At 34.1% G+C, this 20620-nt stretch overlaps 1 protein-coding gene across 3 annotated transcripts in view; it reads right to left on the bottom strand.

The window, feature by feature from the left end:
• CHD1 (chromodomain helicase DNA binding protein 1) overlaps positions 1 to 20620 on the bottom strand; it is a 58884-nt gene that overhangs the window by 4363 nt on the left and 33901 nt on the right. For 2 of the 3 annotated variants that reach the window (XM_065861139.2, XM_071802700.1), the window contains 21 exons: positions 20272 to 20361; positions 19228 to 19418; positions 18399 to 18587; positions 17923 to 18085; positions 16120 to 16272; positions 15534 to 15605; positions 13620 to 13769; positions 12872 to 13020; positions 12509 to 12605; positions 12321 to 12416; positions 11575 to 11751; positions 11227 to 11387; positions 9923 to 9964; positions 9074 to 9204; positions 8523 to 8661; positions 7641 to 7791; positions 6525 to 6647; positions 6042 to 6179; positions 3515 to 3778; positions 2950 to 3090; positions 717 to 895 (listed from right to left, as the gene is read on the bottom strand). In XM_065861139.2, coding sequence (XP_065717211.1) covers positions 717 to 895; positions 2950 to 3090; positions 3515 to 3778; positions 6042 to 6179; positions 6525 to 6647; positions 7641 to 7791; positions 8523 to 8661; positions 9074 to 9204; positions 9923 to 9964; positions 11227 to 11387; positions 11575 to 11751; positions 12321 to 12416; positions 12509 to 12605; positions 12872 to 13020; positions 13620 to 13769; positions 15534 to 15605; positions 16120 to 16272; positions 17923 to 18085; positions 18399 to 18587; positions 19228 to 19418; positions 20272 to 20361 — 2996 coding nt within the window. The remainder of the gene's footprint in view (positions 1 to 716; positions 896 to 2949; positions 3091 to 3514; positions 3779 to 6041; positions 6180 to 6524; positions 6648 to 7640; positions 7792 to 8522; positions 8662 to 9073; positions 9205 to 9922; positions 9965 to 11226; positions 11388 to 11574; positions 11752 to 12320; positions 12417 to 12508; positions 12606 to 12871; positions 13021 to 13619; positions 13770 to 15533; positions 15606 to 16119; positions 16273 to 17922; positions 18086 to 18398; positions 18588 to 19227; positions 19419 to 20271; positions 20362 to 20620) is intronic. The other variant, XM_065861140.2, reaches the window with a different exon arrangement.

Raw genomic sequence — 20620 nt, 5'->3', positions numbered from 1 at the left:
AAGTATTCTACACTAACAGAAATCTTCAGGAAAATGAAACACTTAACAGATGTATGTATATGGAAGTGCAGGATGTATTTTCAACTATAAAAGACTGAAGTGCACATTCTAATAAAAGTAACTCAAATTGCACTAAGAACTTAACAATTAAATAGAGAAGTTTACAAACTAAACTTTTTTTTTAAACTGCCACCTCATAAAGATGTAACCTCTTTTTTCATTTCTTCAATACATCTGAGCACATTATGAAAATACTTTCTATTGAGTCATGGTTAATATACAATACGTAATTTAATTTTAGAGTATTGTAAGAATAAATAATTTTTCAACTCAAAATGCTACGAAGTTCAACACAAATTTAGAATTGCCTCTTTTTATCAGGAATTAACAAAAAACCCAAAACCAACTCAAAGTTGAAAAAAATAGATCCATAAAGGTAAGACTGCTTATGTAACAAATTACATAGTGTTTGCTTTCAGTTTTAAGAAATGAGATGACTCCCCTACTGGACAAAATACATCAGTGTGCAGTATGAAAAAGTAAATAAATTAAAAGTTAGAAACATTTATAATAATCTTCTTATAGATTCCTACTTAAAACAGCAGAAAGATAGAAGAAAGGGATAATAAGAAATGAGAGAAAAAATTAATACCTGTTTTGTTTAATAGAGTTACAGATTTTTCCTTCTTCAAGAAAAACCACTGAGAATTACTTACTTTCTCCACTGTTTAATTTGTTCAGGATTTGTGTACTCCTTTAGACATTCAGTAATGTGATCCCCAATTTTGATCAGACACTGTCTCGTATGTTCCAGCTGCTCTCTTTCAGAAAGGCCTTTCTCTGGTCGATCCAGCTGTTTCAGTGCTGCTTTGACAGGCCTCATTCTTTCTTTGCACTGTAAAATAAGTTAAAAAAAAGAAATATATTAATTCAAAGGTAAAAAAAAAACCAACCCTATAACATTACCTACCCTTTTCTATGATATATATATACACACATATATATACAGACAAAGGCAGTATTGTTACAAGCCAAATAAAACATAAGACTTGCTCACAGCTCTTAAAAATATTTTCCAGGTCTCCTTTTGAAGAAGTTGTATTCTAAATCCAGTTGGAAATTTACTCCTCTTTGAAAGCATTAGATTGCATAAAATACAGATATCAAGGATTTTAGAAAGCACTACTTTAAGGGATTTTCTGAGGAAAAGGACTCATTACGACTGGATTTTACCATCAGTTTTAACTTTCTGCATAAGCATATAGGACACGACATACTTTTTGGCACCTTGAAAGCTATACAAACTCAATGTCAAAATTAGTGTTCAGTACATTTCAAGCAGATACTTTCTGCAATAATTAAACCTGGCAATCAGCAGAGGATCAACATTGCTTCTCTGAACGGTTTTTAAACCTCAGTCCTATGCAGATACTAGCAGAACTTGTGCTACCTAGACTAAAGCTAGTTTGGGTATGCCTAGATTAGCGAAAACAGTGATGGCAACAGATATATGTGTGGTTTTGAATTTTCACACTTCGAATAATAAATTCAGATAAAACCAGCTAGCATTTAATTTAAATTACGGACACTTGCTTTGCAATACCATCCAACTACAATGGAATGCTAAATAGATGAAATGCATGTTCTCCTCGTCACAAAAAGACCAATTAGTTAAGCCTGAGGAACTCACAGTAGTCATTTCCATTTGAAAGTGTAGTTAAATATGTTAATTAGACTGTATATGACAATGGCATAATGATAAACATACATGCCAGAACAAAAAGCCTGGACAAAAAACTGGTTATACACAGACACCACCTAGATTTACTCCCAGTAAGAACAAATGGAAGTCTGCACATAAAGAAAATTGAAAATCCCAAACAAATGTCTGGAATGGAATGAAATAGTATATGGTATATCTCAATTACCATGTAAGCATCTAGGGACAACTCAGAAAACTCAAGCTGTTCCGTTGCCAGCTCATGCCACAAAGTAATTAAGCAGCTGCATTACATATTGCACTAGCCATAGCTTAAAGTAATCGTTAAAAGACAGCTTAGGGAGTGAGCTGCTTAAATATGGAAGTGATCAGAAAAATATAACTGTACATGGAAATCAAGTGATTTTCTATCACTTGGCCACACAAACAGCCACCTGAACCACTTCAGGCTCATCCTGGAAATATCAGGTGAGTTACTTGAAATGTTTGCAACAAAACCATACACAGACCAGTCACTGCCATAGTCAAGAGAATCTTACTTGCATGTCAGATACAGCACCCACAACAGACCAAATGAAACCTAGCTAGCAGAATAAACTGTTGAAATCTGAATGACAAAAAACCCACAGGAAAGTAGCTGCTTAAAGTAACACATTTATACCTTTTCTAAAGGCCCCAGCTGACCTATAAAACTTTAAATAAATGGTACGCACATACCTTTCTTCCTCTAATATTGACTCTGTTCTTAGTCAGACATAGTGATTAAACACAATACTTTTGGTATCAGAGACATTACTCCAGCAAGGTATTTCTAGGGGCCTTAGTATTTTTTCCTTCCTAAGTCTGCAATACTTCAGAAAGGAAATGCTGAAACTTAATTTCTCCTGTTATCTTACAAAGGAGAAAAGGATATATGACACAGCAAAGCCAGAGCCTCCAGCAGTTGCATTGCTCTTTAATTAGCAGGATACTCTTAAGAATACTCTTGTGTATCTTCAGTCTATATTCTAAATCAGGACACACATCACTATATAAGTTTTCCCACTATCCTGCATACCCTGCTGGAATTTAGACAAAAAATACAGTACAGTGTCAATTGATCTGAGACTTCGCTAGCAAAAAAAAAAACAAACTGTGTTAATGTGCTCAATAACAAAATCAAGAACACCAGAAATTGTCCTAAATTAGACTACAAAGTATAAACACTAAGTTACCAAAAACGGACTTACCACACTGAAAGTTTTTTGATCCAGTTCTTCAGACTCTTCTGATATAGGAACTGGTTCACTAGTTGCAGTAATATGAACTGGAGTATCCAACAATGGGATTTTTTTAGTTTTTTCTTTATTTTCAGATTTGATTTCATTTACCTAAGGAGAGGATACAAAAATATTTAACGGAACTTGATTTTTGCTCTGGAATTATCCTACAACATATGACAATCTCTGCAACTACTCCATTCTATTCAGGAATAAAAATAATGCTGACATTCAGTGACAGTACACGTTACTTTCTCTGTGGGATGAAAAAGGAGAATGGAAAAGGAATAGAAGAATTTCTTGTACACACTTTTACTCTCAGTCCAACTGAAATATGTATAATTGAAGATGGAATTTCACATTTCAAATGCCTGTCCTCATGGTTTCAGGTAGTAAAAATAAAGTTTCAAATTATGTAAAAGACTTTAATGAAATGAAGATGGATCAGATCCAAGATACCTTTTTCGTCTCAAAATCATTCATGTCAACCTAGTGGCCTTTTCTAGTGCTATATAAGATAAGTAAACCTAGTTACCTTCTCTTCTTTTACTTCTTTTTCTTTCTGTGTGGATTCTTTTACTTTGTTTTCTCTCTTTTCTTTAATATCTTTTTCTTTTAATTCTTTCTTATCCTCTTTTTCTTTTTTCTCCCTTTTCACATCCCTTTTATTTTCCTTTTCTTTTGTCTCTCTTTTTTCTTCAGCTTCCTTCTTTATACCAATATCTGGCTCAGGCTTTTCTTCATTTTCTTTTTCTGCTTTAATTTTTTTATGTGGATGTTTCACTGAAACAATCTCATCCTGCAATATGCAAGCATATATGTCACATCAAACTGAGTTCCTAGCTATATAAGTGTAGCAACTATCAGATTAAAACACACTTTTTATCTGTGCATTTTTTTTCTTTTTGGACATTGATTTCACACTTCTCAAATAGAATTGAATACAGTTGTAAAGAAAGATGAGAACAACTCACTCACTTCCTTGATGTGACAGAGCAAGTACTGGTTTGGCAGTGGTAGTGGGGGTGAGAAGTTATGTCCACTTAACTTAGAATTCTGGCCCTCTAAAAGGTAGTCAGTCTCTGAAGAGCTAAAACCTATAACAATGTAGGTCTCACAAAACTGAGCTGATTAGTCAGGATACTCAACTGATGGGGATGTTAGAAGATCCCTGTTCTAGTTAGCTTTGTCCCAGTGACTTTTTACCAAACCCATACTAAACATTCACAGGAGAGGGTAACAGAGTTCCAACTTTCTCTTTTTTACAGAGGCATTATTTTTACTAGGCTTAAAAAAAGTCTTAGTTACAGATTGTCTGATATGGACCCATTTAATTATTTAAAGTTGAACAAAATACCACTCCAGTAGTCTTTAGAAAGTGTGAGATAAAAACTGAGGTCCTTTCAGACACAGAAAAATACTATAATAAGTAACAAAAGTGTTATGCACAGGTGTAAGTATTATTATCATATTTGAATTTATTTGAATATACCTTGGAACAGCATATATGCAATACATCACAAACAGATGAAAGAATGCCTCATACATCAATTCAAACAATTTACTTAGATGAGATATCAAGTAACCAGCCCAACCAGGACTTTAGGATTTAGGTACCATGGAAGCTTCCCAGCAAGAATACAACTTCAAGAGTCTCCTGAATGTTCTAACAGTTAAAGAAATTAGGTTTTAAATACTGCACACAGTATGGCAGCTATGTAGCTAAAGCCAATCGTTTAGGTGGTTAAAGCCTGTTCTTGTATATAGTCTAGTTTTCAGAAGTGTAATTGTCAGTCTGTGCCCAAAAGCATTAAAGTGATGAATATCTGTTATTAAATATATAAAAGTGGACAGTACACTAGGCACTTTTCCAAAACATAACGAGTCAGTCAACTGACTCACAGTGTCTTCTGTTTTGAGTGGAGATGAAGTCCATTTTAAGTAGTTTGAACACTTTATTTGCTTAGTTTTAGGATTCAGCCGCCCATGTTAATTTACTGGGAAGCATGACTACGTTTACAGTTCTTAGTCTTACATTCCAGACAAATTATTTTATCTACAAACATAAGAGAGCTTACATGCGGTTTTTTTTCTGGCTTTATATTTCGTTCTTCATACTACAATTTAAATACATATAAGAATGCTTTAGTTAAAAATTAGTATTTTTTCATAGATTATCATAGTTCTTCTAAGGCCGACTCGGTTTTAACTACGTATTCACTAAGTATTCTTTCCTTTAGAGTTGACAATTACAATGGTTTGTCATAGTTCAAAATGGTTATATAAGAGATTTCAATTTAGTTTATTTTAAACCAAGTAGGGCGTATTTTAATGATACATATAGATTTACATGTATATATTTCAACTACTTTCAAAGTAATAAAACTAGCTGTGACATGACCCTAATTTTTTGTTTCAAGTGGTTTCTGCTGTGTGATGTCAGAAATAAAAAGACCCAACAAAAGTAGTGGCCAAAAGGAACACATCAGAAATAACAGAAGACAACAAGGTTAAGTAGTCAGTTAAACTGTCTTTCTGGGTAACAAAAGCCTTGGCATATAAAATAGAATTCACATACAAGTCTTTTATTCTTATTTTATCATTTATTCACAGTGCCCATTCTAATTGAGCTTTATGTTTTTTATTGAGTCTGAGTAAAAAACTTTATCTGAAGAATGACTATCAGTAGTTATAACACATTAGCCAGAAACATTAGTTTTATAATTGTGTGTTATATCAGGTTTGCATTTCTGGCAGATACAATGCTGAAGTCTTTAAAGAATTCTGCAACTAAGCAAGGCCACTTGTAGTTAGACCCCAGCTTTTTTTAATAATATAACTTGGAAAACTACTCCTAGCTTCTCATCTAGTGGCTTATCTGTAAATTAAAATAGATACAGTCTTCCATGTGCTTGTACCGATGCAACATCAACTGTTGTGGCCAAAGGAAAATGACCTCATTCAGGTGCTTCAATTTTATTAAGTAAAGCAGAAAATAAAATATAAATTTATACTAATAGAAAAAACTGAATAGCCATCTTTGACATATGAAAGATATTTACCTTGTTATCCTCATCATCATCATCATCAGATTTTTCTGAGGGTTGTGGTGAAGAATCACTTTTTATTTCTTCTTTTATTTTTACAGCCTTTATCACCTTATTCTTCTTAGTTCTTGTTTTCCTCCTCTTTGAATTGCCCTAAAGGCAAATTGGTCTCTTTAATATGTAAACGGACAAGCATCTCTGCACCACAGTTGCAAAAAAGCCCCCGACTTGTTTTTACATCAAATACAGGGTTAATTTTATTTTATTGCTGCTAATGACCACCACTTTTCTCAGGACTTTAGACAAAGCAACATAAAATACATACACATAGTAAGGGAGTAATGCAATACAAAACTCACAATTAATTTCTTGAGTTAGTCTCACGTAATATGATTAGCAATAACAGAGTAATACTACACAAAGAGCGGAACTAAAAAAGAAAAAGTATCAGCTGACATGCCCTTATTATCTCACTAATGAATGCCAAATTTTACTTACTGCACCAGCAAGCCTTTGTGCTTCCTTTCTTGCAAGGTCTTTACTCAATAATTTAATGAGGTAGTCTGCACGGGTCTGTAACTGCTTTGCCTGAGGTTTCTTATCTGGATCATCAGGCAAAATCTGAGGAGAACAATGGTATCACAGCTATAAGTACATTTAATGAAGTCTGGATGATGCTAGCCTGGAGCACACACAACAGAAAGACCTGCGTGAAAGTAGCTGGAAAACAATTCACTTCAGCTATATCTGTCAATATGCCAACAGGCTTGAAGCAATGGAGAATTTCTTAATGTTTTATTTTCTCTCCAATCACACAGTCAATGGAGAGTCTTGGAGATTGCCTCACAGTCCAAAAGAAACTCAAGAAACCAGCCTCAGATTTCCATTTCTGCTCTGATAGTTTAAGAAACTCTGAGCTCCTGTACCAGTCAGAACTCCTGGCTATGCCTCATTCATCTTCTAAATGCAGAACTTGCTACAGGGTATTGCAGACACCAGAAATATTAATGAGTGATTTCAAAAAACAGGCAAATAATGGAAGGCAGGAGTAGGAATCATCACTAAGTAAATTCGGACACAATCGTGGCTCCTCAAATCCCAAAGCTATAGGTTGTTGGCACTGTCACAAAGTTTACTTCACTGGAGTCCTCCCCTCAATACCTGTTGCTCACTATTTGCTAAGAAGCTACTGCACTAATTCTAGTACAGCTACTCTCATGTTGTGAGAGGAAGACAGCTTCAAATAAGGAACCTGGGAATTACGTGGGGGATGGGGAAACCGAATCAAATTTCTAGAAAAACCTCCCTCCCAAGAGTTCAAGAACACAAAAAGGACAAGACTAGAATATCTAAAATAAAGAAGGAAAAGACCAAGAAAAATTCAGATGACAGAGGTCCATCTACATGGAAATATGGCAACGTAACTGACTGCAAGAAGGCATACTTCAACGAAATACACAAGACCTTAAAGTCTAACAATATGCCACAAGGATAGTAATAAATACAATGTCTCTACAATTCCATTTATCATAAAATAAGCTCTTTGAGGTACTGTTCTTAGCACCAATATTACCTAAACAAAGAGTCCTTTATGAAATATTGTAGATGACATACCTTCTGTGTCAAACTGAGATCAGGATCCATTTTTATCATTTCCCAGCTGCCATAACCATATTCATAGATGCCTATTAACAGATTGGAATCATCTTCCTTACACCAATCAATATCAAAATGAGCAGCCTTGGTGTGGCATGGGATGACATATCTAGCAGAAATAAATTAGAAAGACAAATAAAGGACTTTTACTTCTGAAGCTTAGCAAGGGGGAAGGGAACATACTAGAATTGATTTAAACAAATTTATTGTCTCTGCCAAGATAATGGTATATTTAGGACATTAATAAAATATTTATTGTATTTTGTTAACATTTCTATAAAATATTTATGGAAATCAGCACTGAAACGTGTTTTGAAGCTAACCAAGACTAAAATACGTAGAATGGGCATCTGTCTGTGGCCATGAACTGTCTCACAAAGTTGGCTAAGTATAAATAAAACATAAATCATCATCCAAGTGTAACTGCTAACCAAGTGGATGGTTTAGGGACTGTGATACACGAGGTGGCAAAGGAGAGAGTTCAGAGGGTAGAAACAACTACTGCTGCACTTTGCAAGGACTGCTTTTCCTGGAAAGAGAGATGACACGTACAGAAGGCCCTCAGCAAACCTGGATTTTAGTCCTGATTATTATTATTATTAATTGCACACATCCCCAGTGAATACCACTGAGAAGCCAAAGCTGGTATTGGCTTCTACTGCAAGGGAGGAAAGAAGGAAGAACAAATGTGCAGCAGGCTACTGCACTAGTCCTTACAGGGAACAGAGGGACAATGCTGTGACAGTGTGCTTTGCATCCAAGTTGTCTGAATAAAAAAAGCTAATAAAACTTTAAGTTTTCTACATTAATACCTCTTAAAAAAAAAAAAAAAGCCAGTACCTTTTTCTTTCTTCTGGATCTGAAGGAATGGATTTGTGCAATGGTGCCAACTCTTCTTCGTGAGAGATGACTAGTTTTGCATTCACCTGCACTCCTGAGATTCGGAATGTTGGGCCTTTAACCTTCCCTAGTCTACCTCCTTAAAATAAATTACAAAGCTATTAAAATTTTACCTTTATAAATATCCTACAGAAAAATGCAAAGAAAACAAATAAGACTAATGCTATAGCAGCAAACTTTCAATTATATCAAATGACATCTTCTTAACTAAACTAAGCTCCAGAATGAAAAGGTTTTCTGGATAGTAACAGATTACTTTTCAATTTCACAGTAAAACAAAACTATACTGCATTTGCCAATCAAAATTCACATGCAGCAAGGGAAAAAAAAGAAGTCATCTTACTATAACCCTTTTTCAAGTCACCCTGCATGCCAATGTTTCTGTTTTTATTCTCCCCCAACAAAAGTGTTTTCTGTTATGATTGGAGTTCAAGAATAATTCAGACTTCTTCACATTTTTATTGCCCTCAAGCCCACTGAACACATTGTACCTGCTCTTTCTTGTCCAGATGAATTGTCCTTTAAAGCTTTAATGCATCCATTATGTACAAGCTCTCCCAAACGTCTAAGATCTGTCTCTGATTTATCAACTAGCTCAGCATCTCTAGCTACAGCATCTAACCTGTAATAAAACAAATAGATGTTTTTAAATCTCTGAAACTTGAGTAATTGTGAATGACTCCTGCAGACTTTGAAACTAGAAAAATAATCACGTAAGTAAGTTACCAGTCATCTGCACTTGCTATGCTGTGTACAATTTTGATCTAAGGAAAAAAAAAAAGTGATTCTGGTATCAAAGGACAATACAACAAGAACTGTAGGGGACCCTAACCCTACAGTTTCGAGTTACCTTTTCTTTTTTAAAGAAAATGTAGAGTATCATTATATATATTATGTTCATATAGACTTTAAATATTTCTAAGGAAAACAAGGATGGGAAGTTTTCTTAAAATATGGAATAATAAAGAACTGACAATAAGGAAAATGCAAAACTAACTTTGACAGCCACAGCAGATGAACTGGTAAGCTTTACACAAGGTATCAAACAAGACAACCGAATGATTATCACCAATGAGGATTACACAAGACAGAAGGTATAGTATTAATATAAAGGAAGAGAGTAGGCAATCCTGAAAATTGGAAGGTTTGTTGTGTGGCTGTTGGCACACATACCATACATGAAGAAAGGGAAGACATCAAGCTAATGTCACATTATATTTAAGGTAAAAGACTAGACATCGCTATCTTCTCTTCAGCCTAAGGTTTTTTCGTATATTGTTCTAATTTTTACAAAAACAAGGTTCCAAGTTGCTAGACAAACAGTAATCAAACAAGTTTACCTTTCAAGAGGGCCACCAAACTTCTTGTAACTCTTGATAAACCTAGTAACAGAAAATAATTTTGCCATGTAAATGTATGCTTAACTAACTACTACATTTGTTTAAAAATTGTATTAATACAATTATTAATCTTAGTATAATACTATATGGAGAATGCAAAAAAAAGGAAGCAGAGAGTAGGACAGCTCATTATACTCAGATAACCCAAACAAAGTCAGAGATTTATTGGTTTAAGAACCGATGTAAATAAGATAATAAAAGGTACAATTTATTTCAGAAATTGCTTTATTAATTTCACAAGACAGAAGATTCAGCAGTTGGGTGTGTCTAATAATAAAAATTTAATGCTGATTTACACTAAATAAACATTCCAGACATTATGTTATGCCTTATGGAGTAAAAAGAGCAATTTGCAACAGCTGATTTGAAGACTGACAAATATGACATTAAAAATACTCTCTGCAGAAATGTGTAAGTGGTGGAAAGAAACTGAAGATAGCAGGAATAGAAAAAAAACAAAATAAAAAAAAAACCCACAACAACAAAAAACAGCCTTGAAAAAAGCAGCAATTTGCCTGTTAAATGAAATGGAAAGGCAAAAAGGATCTTTAAAGTTATTTCTCTAACTAAAAATATTTTGAAAGCTCTACAGCATTTCAGAGAAACAAGCATACTTAACTTTCAGAAGCAAACTACCATTTCACAAACCCAAAAAGGTAAAACAAAACAATTATTCCTCCTTCTACCAAGAAAATAGTTTAGTGCCAAATATTGAAGGGACTTGCTATCCAAGATTCAAATAGGATTTTATATTTTTTAGTTTAAAAAAGCACAATATACCATTAATTCAGCTACACCATCAAGAATTTTAAAAATAAAACCAAAATCCACTCAAATTAAATTTCAGTAATTGTCACCAAGATGACCTACATGTTCTTCCAGCAGTGCACTTTTTAGATGAAGTGACTAGAAGCACATTATTTTGCTTGTATGCTAAAAGAAAAGCTCACTCATTGTGACAACTTGTTTTTGAAAACACTGTCTTCACAGGTCACAGGAATTAAAAAATATAAAGCAATCAATAATATTTTTCAAACCTAGTTTTTATCCATTATTATAATGGGTTCAAATTCTTTTAATGACAGTTCACTATGTCAGCAACACAAAGTACACAAGGTGAAATAAGAAATGCACTATAAAAGAATTTTTTAAAAAATCAGGAAAAACAGACTGTTTTCTGTACTTTCAAGCTTAATAATAATACAAATTGTCCCTTTAAAAATGTATGTTCCACCATATCTTACCGCCTGATCTCGGCATCACTAAATCCTTTAATATTTTCTCGAGGAATAGTTCGTGGTCTTCCACGTTTTTTTGGCCGTTTTCTTTCTGATATGGAGTCACTATCAGATCCAGAGTATCTTCTGCTCCTACTGCGCCTTCCTTCACTTCCATTAAAGCTGATCTGGAATTTCAGAATAAGTAGTTCAAAGCTACGTGACTGACAAACACAGGTCAAGTTTTGCCTAACCTGTCAAAAATACGTGTTCAGAAAATGGAAAAAACCCTAAAAACCAAAACCCAACAACAACCCCCAACAAACTAAACCAACAGCAACACAAAAGCACAAGTCAATCAGAACCAAGAGACACCTGTTTTGCACAGTTTCTCATCCTTGGAAGCATGTATATTTCTTCAAGTTCTTTTTGTCTTTCTTCCTCTTCTATTCTTCGCCGCTGGACTTCCGGAATGATTTCTTCCCAATTTCTTGAATTTCTTTCTGGTTCCAATTCAATATCATCTTCATCCATATTGGAAAAGTTGGCCACCTTGTGTATAAGAATATAGGTATTTTCATCAAATAGTACATGACTTTATTTGAAAATGACTGAGCAACTACTACTTTAGGAAAACAGCTCTAGACAGCATATTTTATGCATTTATATATTATGATATTGTTTTATAATATATATAAAATTCATACATACAAAATGTATCATAAAACACTGTCTCTAATGAAAGCATTTTTATTCATATTTGAAAGCCACAGACTCCACACAACATGGCCTAAAGAAAAGAACCTTTTTCTTCTTTTAAAAATTGACTAACACAAATGCATAATGAAACACCTCCCCAATAGCTGTATGACTGCTGTTTAACTTCCTTTGAATTAGGGCTAACAACATCTGAATGCCTGAGTTGATGTGAAACTATAATAATATAAAACTAACCAAACATCCATACGTTGTATACATCAAAATACGTTGTATAAATCAAAATACATTGCTGAGGCATCTATTTCATGAGAATGAAGAGATGGATAGGCACAGAAAAGAATAATAGCACTGTTTAGAAAGGAGAGTGTAATTATGGCAGGAAGGAGAGAACACAGCAATACCTTGAACTGTGAAAGCAACTCATCTCCTACAGTTAATGGACCTGGCTCATTTTCCCGAGTTTCAGCCCTCTTTAAGATTTCATCTATATCCATTTCCTAAAAAAGAAGTTGTTTCTCTTTTCAATAAAATAATTCACTTTTTTTTGTTGTTGTTTTTTTAATATATCTAGTCCAGAAACAGTACTTACCTGGGGCTCCTGTTCTTCCCCTTCAGGTTCTTTAAAAAGTTCCTCAGCACCAAACTTCAGAATCGCTGATAACTCCTCCTTATTAAAAGGTGTTGAGCTGAAATAAAGGATGTTTCAGGAAAACCTTTTATCTCAATAATTTGAAAAAGTTCTCTATAATCATAAGTCAATTAACATTTTTTACTGTTAAATAAAAATTATATATATAGTTTTAATATATATTTTCAATATGCAAATAAAAATCTACAAAGACGATACACCTTGCATCTTCACTTACTTTGCCTCTTATTAACCACTAGATTTTTATTTATTTGTAAAATATACTTAGGGGTAAAATCAGTATGGAAATAAATACAAATATACCTTGAAGGAGTAGAGCCTGTATGTAGTACAGTTTTCCCTGTAGTGTCCATTCTCTGAATTACTAAATGATCTAACACCATCTTTTTCTTGGCTCTCTCAAGGATATCTTCTTCTACTGATCCTTTTGTGACTAGCCGATAAATATTAACCTATAAAGAATTTTTTTAAAGTACACAATAATAAGGATAAATCTCAGTCTTCACTGCATATATTCTCAATCTATTGACTGGTTTCAAATATGAAATACTAGTTCAATAATGCTACCACAGTCTTTACACAAGCATTAAAAAAAAAAAAAACAAACTAAACCAAACACCAAACCTCTTAGATCTGTCTTTTTTAAACTGCAGCATTGCCACAGGCAAAACTGTGGCATTCCCAACTATTACTGTATGTTTTCTGCCAGAAAGAAACCTGATGAGAACTAAGAAATATTTAAGCAAGCAATATGTGCCTGATGTAGCAGTTTTTTTCTAGAATGACATGACAGCAATGAATGTGGGACACACAACCCCACAATTCTCCTCCTTCTTCCATCCATCTACCACAGCTGCCATATTCTCTCTCCATATACGGAGGTTTTTTTTAAAAAGTAAGTTAAATGAGGATTACTAACATTTTTGGACATATGCAGCAAGTAGTAGTTATTCTCAAAAATACACAAAGACTGAATGGTGCGCAAATAGACTGGACACCTACTGTACAGAACCCTCCTTCAGGTTTGGAACTCAAAGCTCAATGTATATACCTGTTTCTTCTGTCCAATCCTATGTGCTCTAGCCTGTGCTTGCAGATCATTCTGTGGATTCCAGTCAGAATCAAATATAACTACAGTGTCAGCAGATGCCAAGTTGATACCTAATCCTCCAGCTCTGGTAGACAGTAAAAAGCAGAAGTCCTGAAATAACAAAATAAGAAATAGTTTTATATACAATATTTATAATATTCTTAAAGGAACCAACATGACACTTCTTTATGCAGTCTGTGGCACAGACTACAAAATCACAGACTACCAATTGCACAACTGTTCTATAGTTAAAGCTTCTTTAAGTATAAAGCAAACACTGATACCATTTTCTTTCATAAATAGTTAATGACTTCTCAACAGCTTAAAGGAAGCAGCATCCTAGAGGATGATCACTGACCAAAAAATCCCAAATAAAAGACGGGCCAAAAAGTATAAAACTCCAACTGTTAAAGCCTTGTATGTTGCAAAGTCACTCTCCCACACTCTCTGCCCCAAGCCATGGAAGAAACCATGCCAAAGCAAGGAAGATGCCTGAGCCTACAGTTAATGGGTTAAGAGACAGGAATGAAACATCTTCTGTCAGGTTTAATGCTGTTGAACATACTCATATACCACATTAAAATGGGATAAGTAACAAGGTGAAAAAGCATGTAGATTATATAGAATTATTCATTCAGAGACAACTATGAAAAACTGCAGAAGGATCTTGAGATGTGTAATGAAATGACGTATGAAATTCAAGATAAAGTAAAACAGATTAAAAAAAAAAATCCGAATCTTCAGTATCATTACAGGAAATAGCAAACCACTACACACAGGAATAAATCCTGAGAATTGTGTTAGAAATTTCCATGTAGCCCTTAGCTCAGAAATGGCCAAAAAAGATGTGGAATGTTCTGAATTTTTAGCAAAAAAAGTAGAAAATAACATTAGAACAATTTTATTGCTGCACAAATGCATTGTTTGCCTCCATTTTTTAAGTGTATGATGTTTAAATTCCTCTTTATCTCAAAAAATGTACAATGTTACTACAGAGATTTCAGAAGGCGGCAACATGTCTATGCCAGAAATTTGAAAGATAATTACTTTGTGTATTTAATTCTCCCTCCATCACAGCAGAAATAAGCTCAGCGGGAACTGACAAACGCTATCCTTAATCACCGATTTAAAAAAAAACAAACAAAATTACCCCAGCCACCCAAAAAACCAAAACCTCCCTTCCCCAAAGATCTGCCAGTGTAGGACAAAAGATTTAAGCTGGCCAAGGTATCAAATGGCATGCACATTAGGAATGCGAAATAACCTACAACTCTTCCAACTCAGAAGAGAATCTGTAACAGACACATATATTCACAGGATGCTTGCAAAGAATGACTAAAAATCGGTTCTTCTCCATTTCTTCCAGGGCAAGTAAGTAGGTGGCAACAAATGAAGATAACAGAAACCAGATTTGAAACAATTAGAAATGGATGTTCATGCAAGGATATACACAAGTTAGATCTGCCCCTTGCCAAATGATCTTTTTCATGCTAACTGCTTGTGTAAGTTCAATGCTCTTTGAAACATTGTTGGGTTAAGTTCTACACAGCAAAGCTGAGGTTAAATTTCTACAGCTTTTATATAGTAATTAAAATTTCTTTTGACAGAGAGCTTTAGAAAAAAAAACACAACTACATAACCAATTACATAACTACACAACCGATTAAATACCATTTCATAGTTTATGTACTTTCTACTTAACCTCCTCCTTGAGGAAAAAAAAAAGCACATATAAACCTTATAATCTAGGCAAAATCAAGGAATTTTCCACCTTATTGATTTATTCCTCACTTCCCAGTCTGCCCTTTTCATGCAATTTTTTTTGTATTTCTTGGAAAAAAACAGACCAGATTCCTTAGGAAAAAAATACCATACCTCTGATCCTTCTGCATTAAAATGATCCAGTGCTTGTTTCCTTAGTTCCCCTTTTATTGATCCATCAAGTCTCTAAAGAGATTGAATACTATAGTTAAAAAGCAATTTTATATACAAAATATTCTAATATTCTCTATACAAAATCTCAGAGCACCTTGAATTCTCAGCTGCCAGAACTGTTATGTGAAGGTGAAAAAAGTAATGCAACACTGCACATAATTTTTTAATTCAGCTATTTCCTTTCAAAATACTACTTAGTATATAGCAATTGCCAGTCTTTCTAGAACAAAACCACATTTTCTTTTATCTTTTCTTAAGCAAAGTGGTAAAGATCATACAATCGCAAACCAGTCGAATTTGGAAAGGACCACTGGAGGTCACCTTGTCTAAGTCCCCTGCTCAGGTGGGGACAGTTAAAGCAGGTTTCACATGGTTATGTCAAGGTGGCTTTTGAATGTCAAAGACGATGGAGATTCCATGACCTCTGGGCAACTTGTTCCAGTGCTCTGTCAGCCTCAGAGTAAAGAAAAGATTTTTCTTATATTCAAAGTCAAAGCTTCTTGGCTACTACCACCACGACTCTTACCTGAAAAGGAAACTGACGATACTTCAGATATTCTGCTAAGATGTCCAGCATCCTCACCATCTGTGAGAAAATGAGTACTCTGTTGCCACGCTCTCGCAGACGTATCAGTAGCTTGTCAAGAAGGATTAGTTTCCCGCTGCTGCGTATTAAATGCTACAAAAACAGGAAATACATATTACAAAACAAGTTCATCTCAAGACTAACACACAGTTCAACTGGTTAAACATTCATTTGAGGTTTGTTTTTCTTTCAGATCCTGTGGGAAAAAAAAATATGCAAACAGGCAAATTCTAACATTTAAAAAAATTTTATCATTTAAAATGCGCATACAACATATAATCTCCTAGAACTATAAAAAAGACCACACCAAATTCATGTGATCATAAGACAACACATTCACTAGTATGTAGCATTAACTGAACATGAAAATTCACTCTAATTTTAGTTGAATCTAACAGAAGCCAACAGGATTACTAACTCATATGTTTTTCAGAGAAACATTTTTCAGTTCCCTCTCAAGTCATATTTTAATAATATGAAGTAAATATATGGGCTTAAGAATTCAAGCAGTTATAAGGTAAGTCCAATTTCTTCTCTGCCAAGTAAAAAACCTGAAATCTGGTAACCAATAAAACATAAAACTGAGAAAAAACTACCTTGGTATTACTTTCTCTGCACTTCCCATCTCTTGAAAAGAAAGAGGTACTGCTGCAACCCTCTCATTATTTTTAAACAAAGACTATCAATCAAGTTTCTCAGGCAAGATGAAGTGAGAGGAATCTTGTTTGTGGTGCCTAACATTGTAACCCACCTAAAGCCTGTTAAACCTTCTTAGCTCCATTGGGAATCATCAGCACGGAAACTCAAGCAAATGTGAAATATCATATTGAAAACATCAGGCCTCTTGAGATGAAGATGTTTGGGATAGAATTTTGCGGAATGTTAAATTTTGAGTTAAGTGCTTTTATTCTTTCTGTCAGAAAGGAGCATGATATTCGTCACTGCACAAACTAGTAGCTTTGGGAATGTATTCAAATTATCAACTTGCAAGCTTATAGAAAAAAATATGTTTAGCAACATTCATGTTGGTATAACTTGCATTAACAACAATAGTCTTATCGGGTGATGTGCTTCTCAACAGCTTTGGTACAAATATTAGTTAACCTTAAAAAAAACCAAAACACAACAGACCATCTCTGGTAGTCATAATTGTTTCCATCTGTTACAACAACCATAATAAAATGGCTGAGCTTTGGATGTTTGCTACATTCATTTCCTTTCACTTAGGCTGTTTGCAAGCATACAGGGAACAGTATTCGAATACAAAAAGGTTAAAAGCATTCTGCAGATGACTTTCTGCTATCACATAGATCACCAGTATATCACTGCCAGTCATATGTATTCACATTACATTTACCTGCCTAGCTGCTTTATTTAACTTAGGTTTAAAACAGGTCTCAATTTTATATTGCAACAGCCTGTTTCAAACTATTTCCTTTTTCCATCAGTTGTAACTAAAATCAGAGATACTTTATTTAGTCAGTTATCTGTCCATTATAGGTGTTCCTGCTCCGGCAGGGGGATTGGACTATATGATCTTTCGAGGTGAAGTGATTCTGTGAAATTATTTAATCTGTCAATAATTCAATCAAGAAACAAAAATGAGTTTACTTACCTCTAAAACCCAGGATGCACATTTTCCAGAGAACCTGTTTTTTCTTAATATACTTCAATAAGAATAAACTGCCAAAGCATTATAAAATTGTATTACTATAACAGATTTTAATTATAAAGCGACATTACCTGTAAGGCCTCCTGTTTATTATAGAATTCATTATCATCAGGTGGTTTAATGAGGTAGCAATGGTTACAACACTTCTTGAGTTCCATCATGATATTCAAAAAGCCTGAAGTACTGCCTTTTGAACCTTTACTGAGGGCTTTGTAATTCCTGGTTAAAATCCACCTATGATATAAGATGTACAATACTAGTAATTTCTAACCATATGAAGAAGCAGATCAGGTGTAAGCTTTCAAAAAATAAACAAGCTAAAGAAAAAAAGCAGCTCCCAAAAGAATGTACAAACATGCCAAACAGAAGAAGCTACATGAATTGACATCAGACCAGTGTAATTCTTGAGCCCTTGCTTCACAGAATTTTACCATTGTGAAACTATCAAGTTCAAGTTCAAATTGCATTATAAAAATTGCTGTACCTCAGTAAATTGCATTTAGACGTATCACTAAACCAGCACAACTCAAAAAGTCTTGTTACTTACTTATAATATTGCTTCTGCAATGCACTCATTTCCATCCGCAGAATTTGCTCAACCTTCGCAGGTAAAGACTTTTCTACATCTTTTTTAACTCGTCTCAGAAGAAATGGTTCAAGTTCTTTGTGAAGACTTGCATAACCATACTCTCTTCCTTTGCCGTGCTCCTCTTCAAAATCTTCCCAGGAAGAAAACCTTCAACATAACAAAGAATGAATGCAAAATAATGATATACTGTGAACAACCTGAAGAAGCAAAACTGAAAAAAGATAACACAAGCACAGGATATGTATAAATATACCACAAGAGCGCACACACACACATTTTGGTTTCCTCCCCGCTTCCTTCTGTTTAATTTATCCAATTCCTGAATTTTCATCTCACAAGAAATTCCAAATACTTGGCCTGTAAATAGAAGAATGGAATTTTCCAAAAACATTTACAGAATGAAGATTACTGACTTTTAACTTCCCAAGTAGAAACCAACATCTTCTCCAAGGGTATTCAAGTAGATGGCTGCAGAAATTCCATTATTACATTTATCAAGAACAGCATGAAAAGAACTGGATGGCTGAGTGTGTGCAAGAGAGACTACTTAATATACATTCTGCATAAGTCAATCCATCATTTTTGTGGACTGCTAAAATTGAAAATTGAAAACACTGCCACCAGTGTTACTTATCAGGAGCAGCATGAAAAAAACATGTCTATCTACTTTATATAGAATATTTAAAATAACTTTCAACATAACTCTATACCTCTATTGATTCTCACTTCACAATAACAAACTTGACCAAAAAAATGTTAAGAAGAATAATGTAAAACTCTTCCTTACTTTTCTGGCATGATGAAGTGCAACAAAGACCAGAGCTCTTTGAGGGAGTTTTGCAGAGGGGTTCCAGTAATAAGGAGACGATGGTTAGACTTAAAGTCTATTAAAGTCTTATATAGAAGAGAGTCGTCATTTTTTAAACGATGAGCTTCATCAACTCCTATGAACGCCCAATTCAGACCACCAAGGAATGACTTAAAGAAATGGGAGGTGAGGGAAACATTATACAAATAAACATATTGCACAATTCCCCACATTTTATAATCAAGCTATAAATGCCATCACTTCTTGGTTTGTCAAATAAAACATCGGTAGTTATGGTTTTTAGTACTAATTGCGTCTTTTACATTCACCAGATTCAATGAAAGTCTGTAAAACCAAACCAAGAAAGTATAAATTACGTTTAAAAGGAAAAAAATGGTCAAAAGTCTGACTCACATTAATTTTTACTTGACAGGGAAACAAACAAACAAACAAATCACTATTGACCTCTTCTTCCTAGTAGGCAGAAACAAATCCCATAAGATTGTTCTGCTTCCTATATATAGAGAATTTCCATATACTGTTAGAAGGATTAAGAATAACTCTGTGTGCTACCACTCTGGGGACAGTATTAATACATGTACACATACTACTGTATGCAAAATAACAAATGAAAATTATATGGGATTTCAGAGTTCTGTATCATGTTTGGGGCTAGGGGTTTGGGACTGCAAAAAAGCAGAGCTCTTGAAGATGGGAGGAGATTATTACAGTAATGAGAATCCCAAGCAAACTGGAAAAAAAAAAAGAAGCATTACTGACTTAACAAAATGGAAAAAGGCTGAAAGCCTCACCATGCATAGAGAAAAATCTATAAGTGCTTACAAATATATATATATTTACACACACAAAACCCCGCCTAAAAACCCAAACTGTGCACTATCATACCTCCAAAAACAAAAGCTATCACACTCTCCACAAATGTAATGACCCACAAACCAAATGCATACTATAGAGTATTACACTGGAGAAACAAATTTTATCTCCCTGGAGAAGTGCAATTACCTTATCCTTCAGCAAAATTTCATATGTTGTTAGAAGTATGTTAAATTTTAATCGCTTGGTCTGGGGATGCATCCATTCATGAGTTCTTATCTACAAAAAGAATGAAGTGAACTATAAGCTAGAGAAAAACGTGTCTTGTTGACTGGGATGAATTCAAGTACTGCAGCAATGTAAATGTTAATGACATACAGTAATGTAATCACGTAACAGAAGCACAATATATTTACATACACAAGACTGAATTCCAACCTAAGCACTCTAAAAATATTTTGTTAAACTTGTAAAAAAAACAAAGAATTTCTACATTTTTTTTTAATTTAATGGATAAGATCACTAACATTCAGAAAAC

Source organism: Patagioenas fasciata, chromosome Z, assembly GCF_037038585.1.
Source record: "Patagioenas fasciata isolate bPatFas1 chromosome Z, bPatFas1.hap1, whole genome shotgun sequence".
Taxonomy (NCBI): domain Eukaryota; kingdom Metazoa; phylum Chordata; class Aves; order Columbiformes; family Columbidae; genus Patagioenas; species Patagioenas fasciata.
Note: the sequence above shows the minus strand (reverse complement) of the source record. Positions and strands in the feature narration are given on the sequence as shown.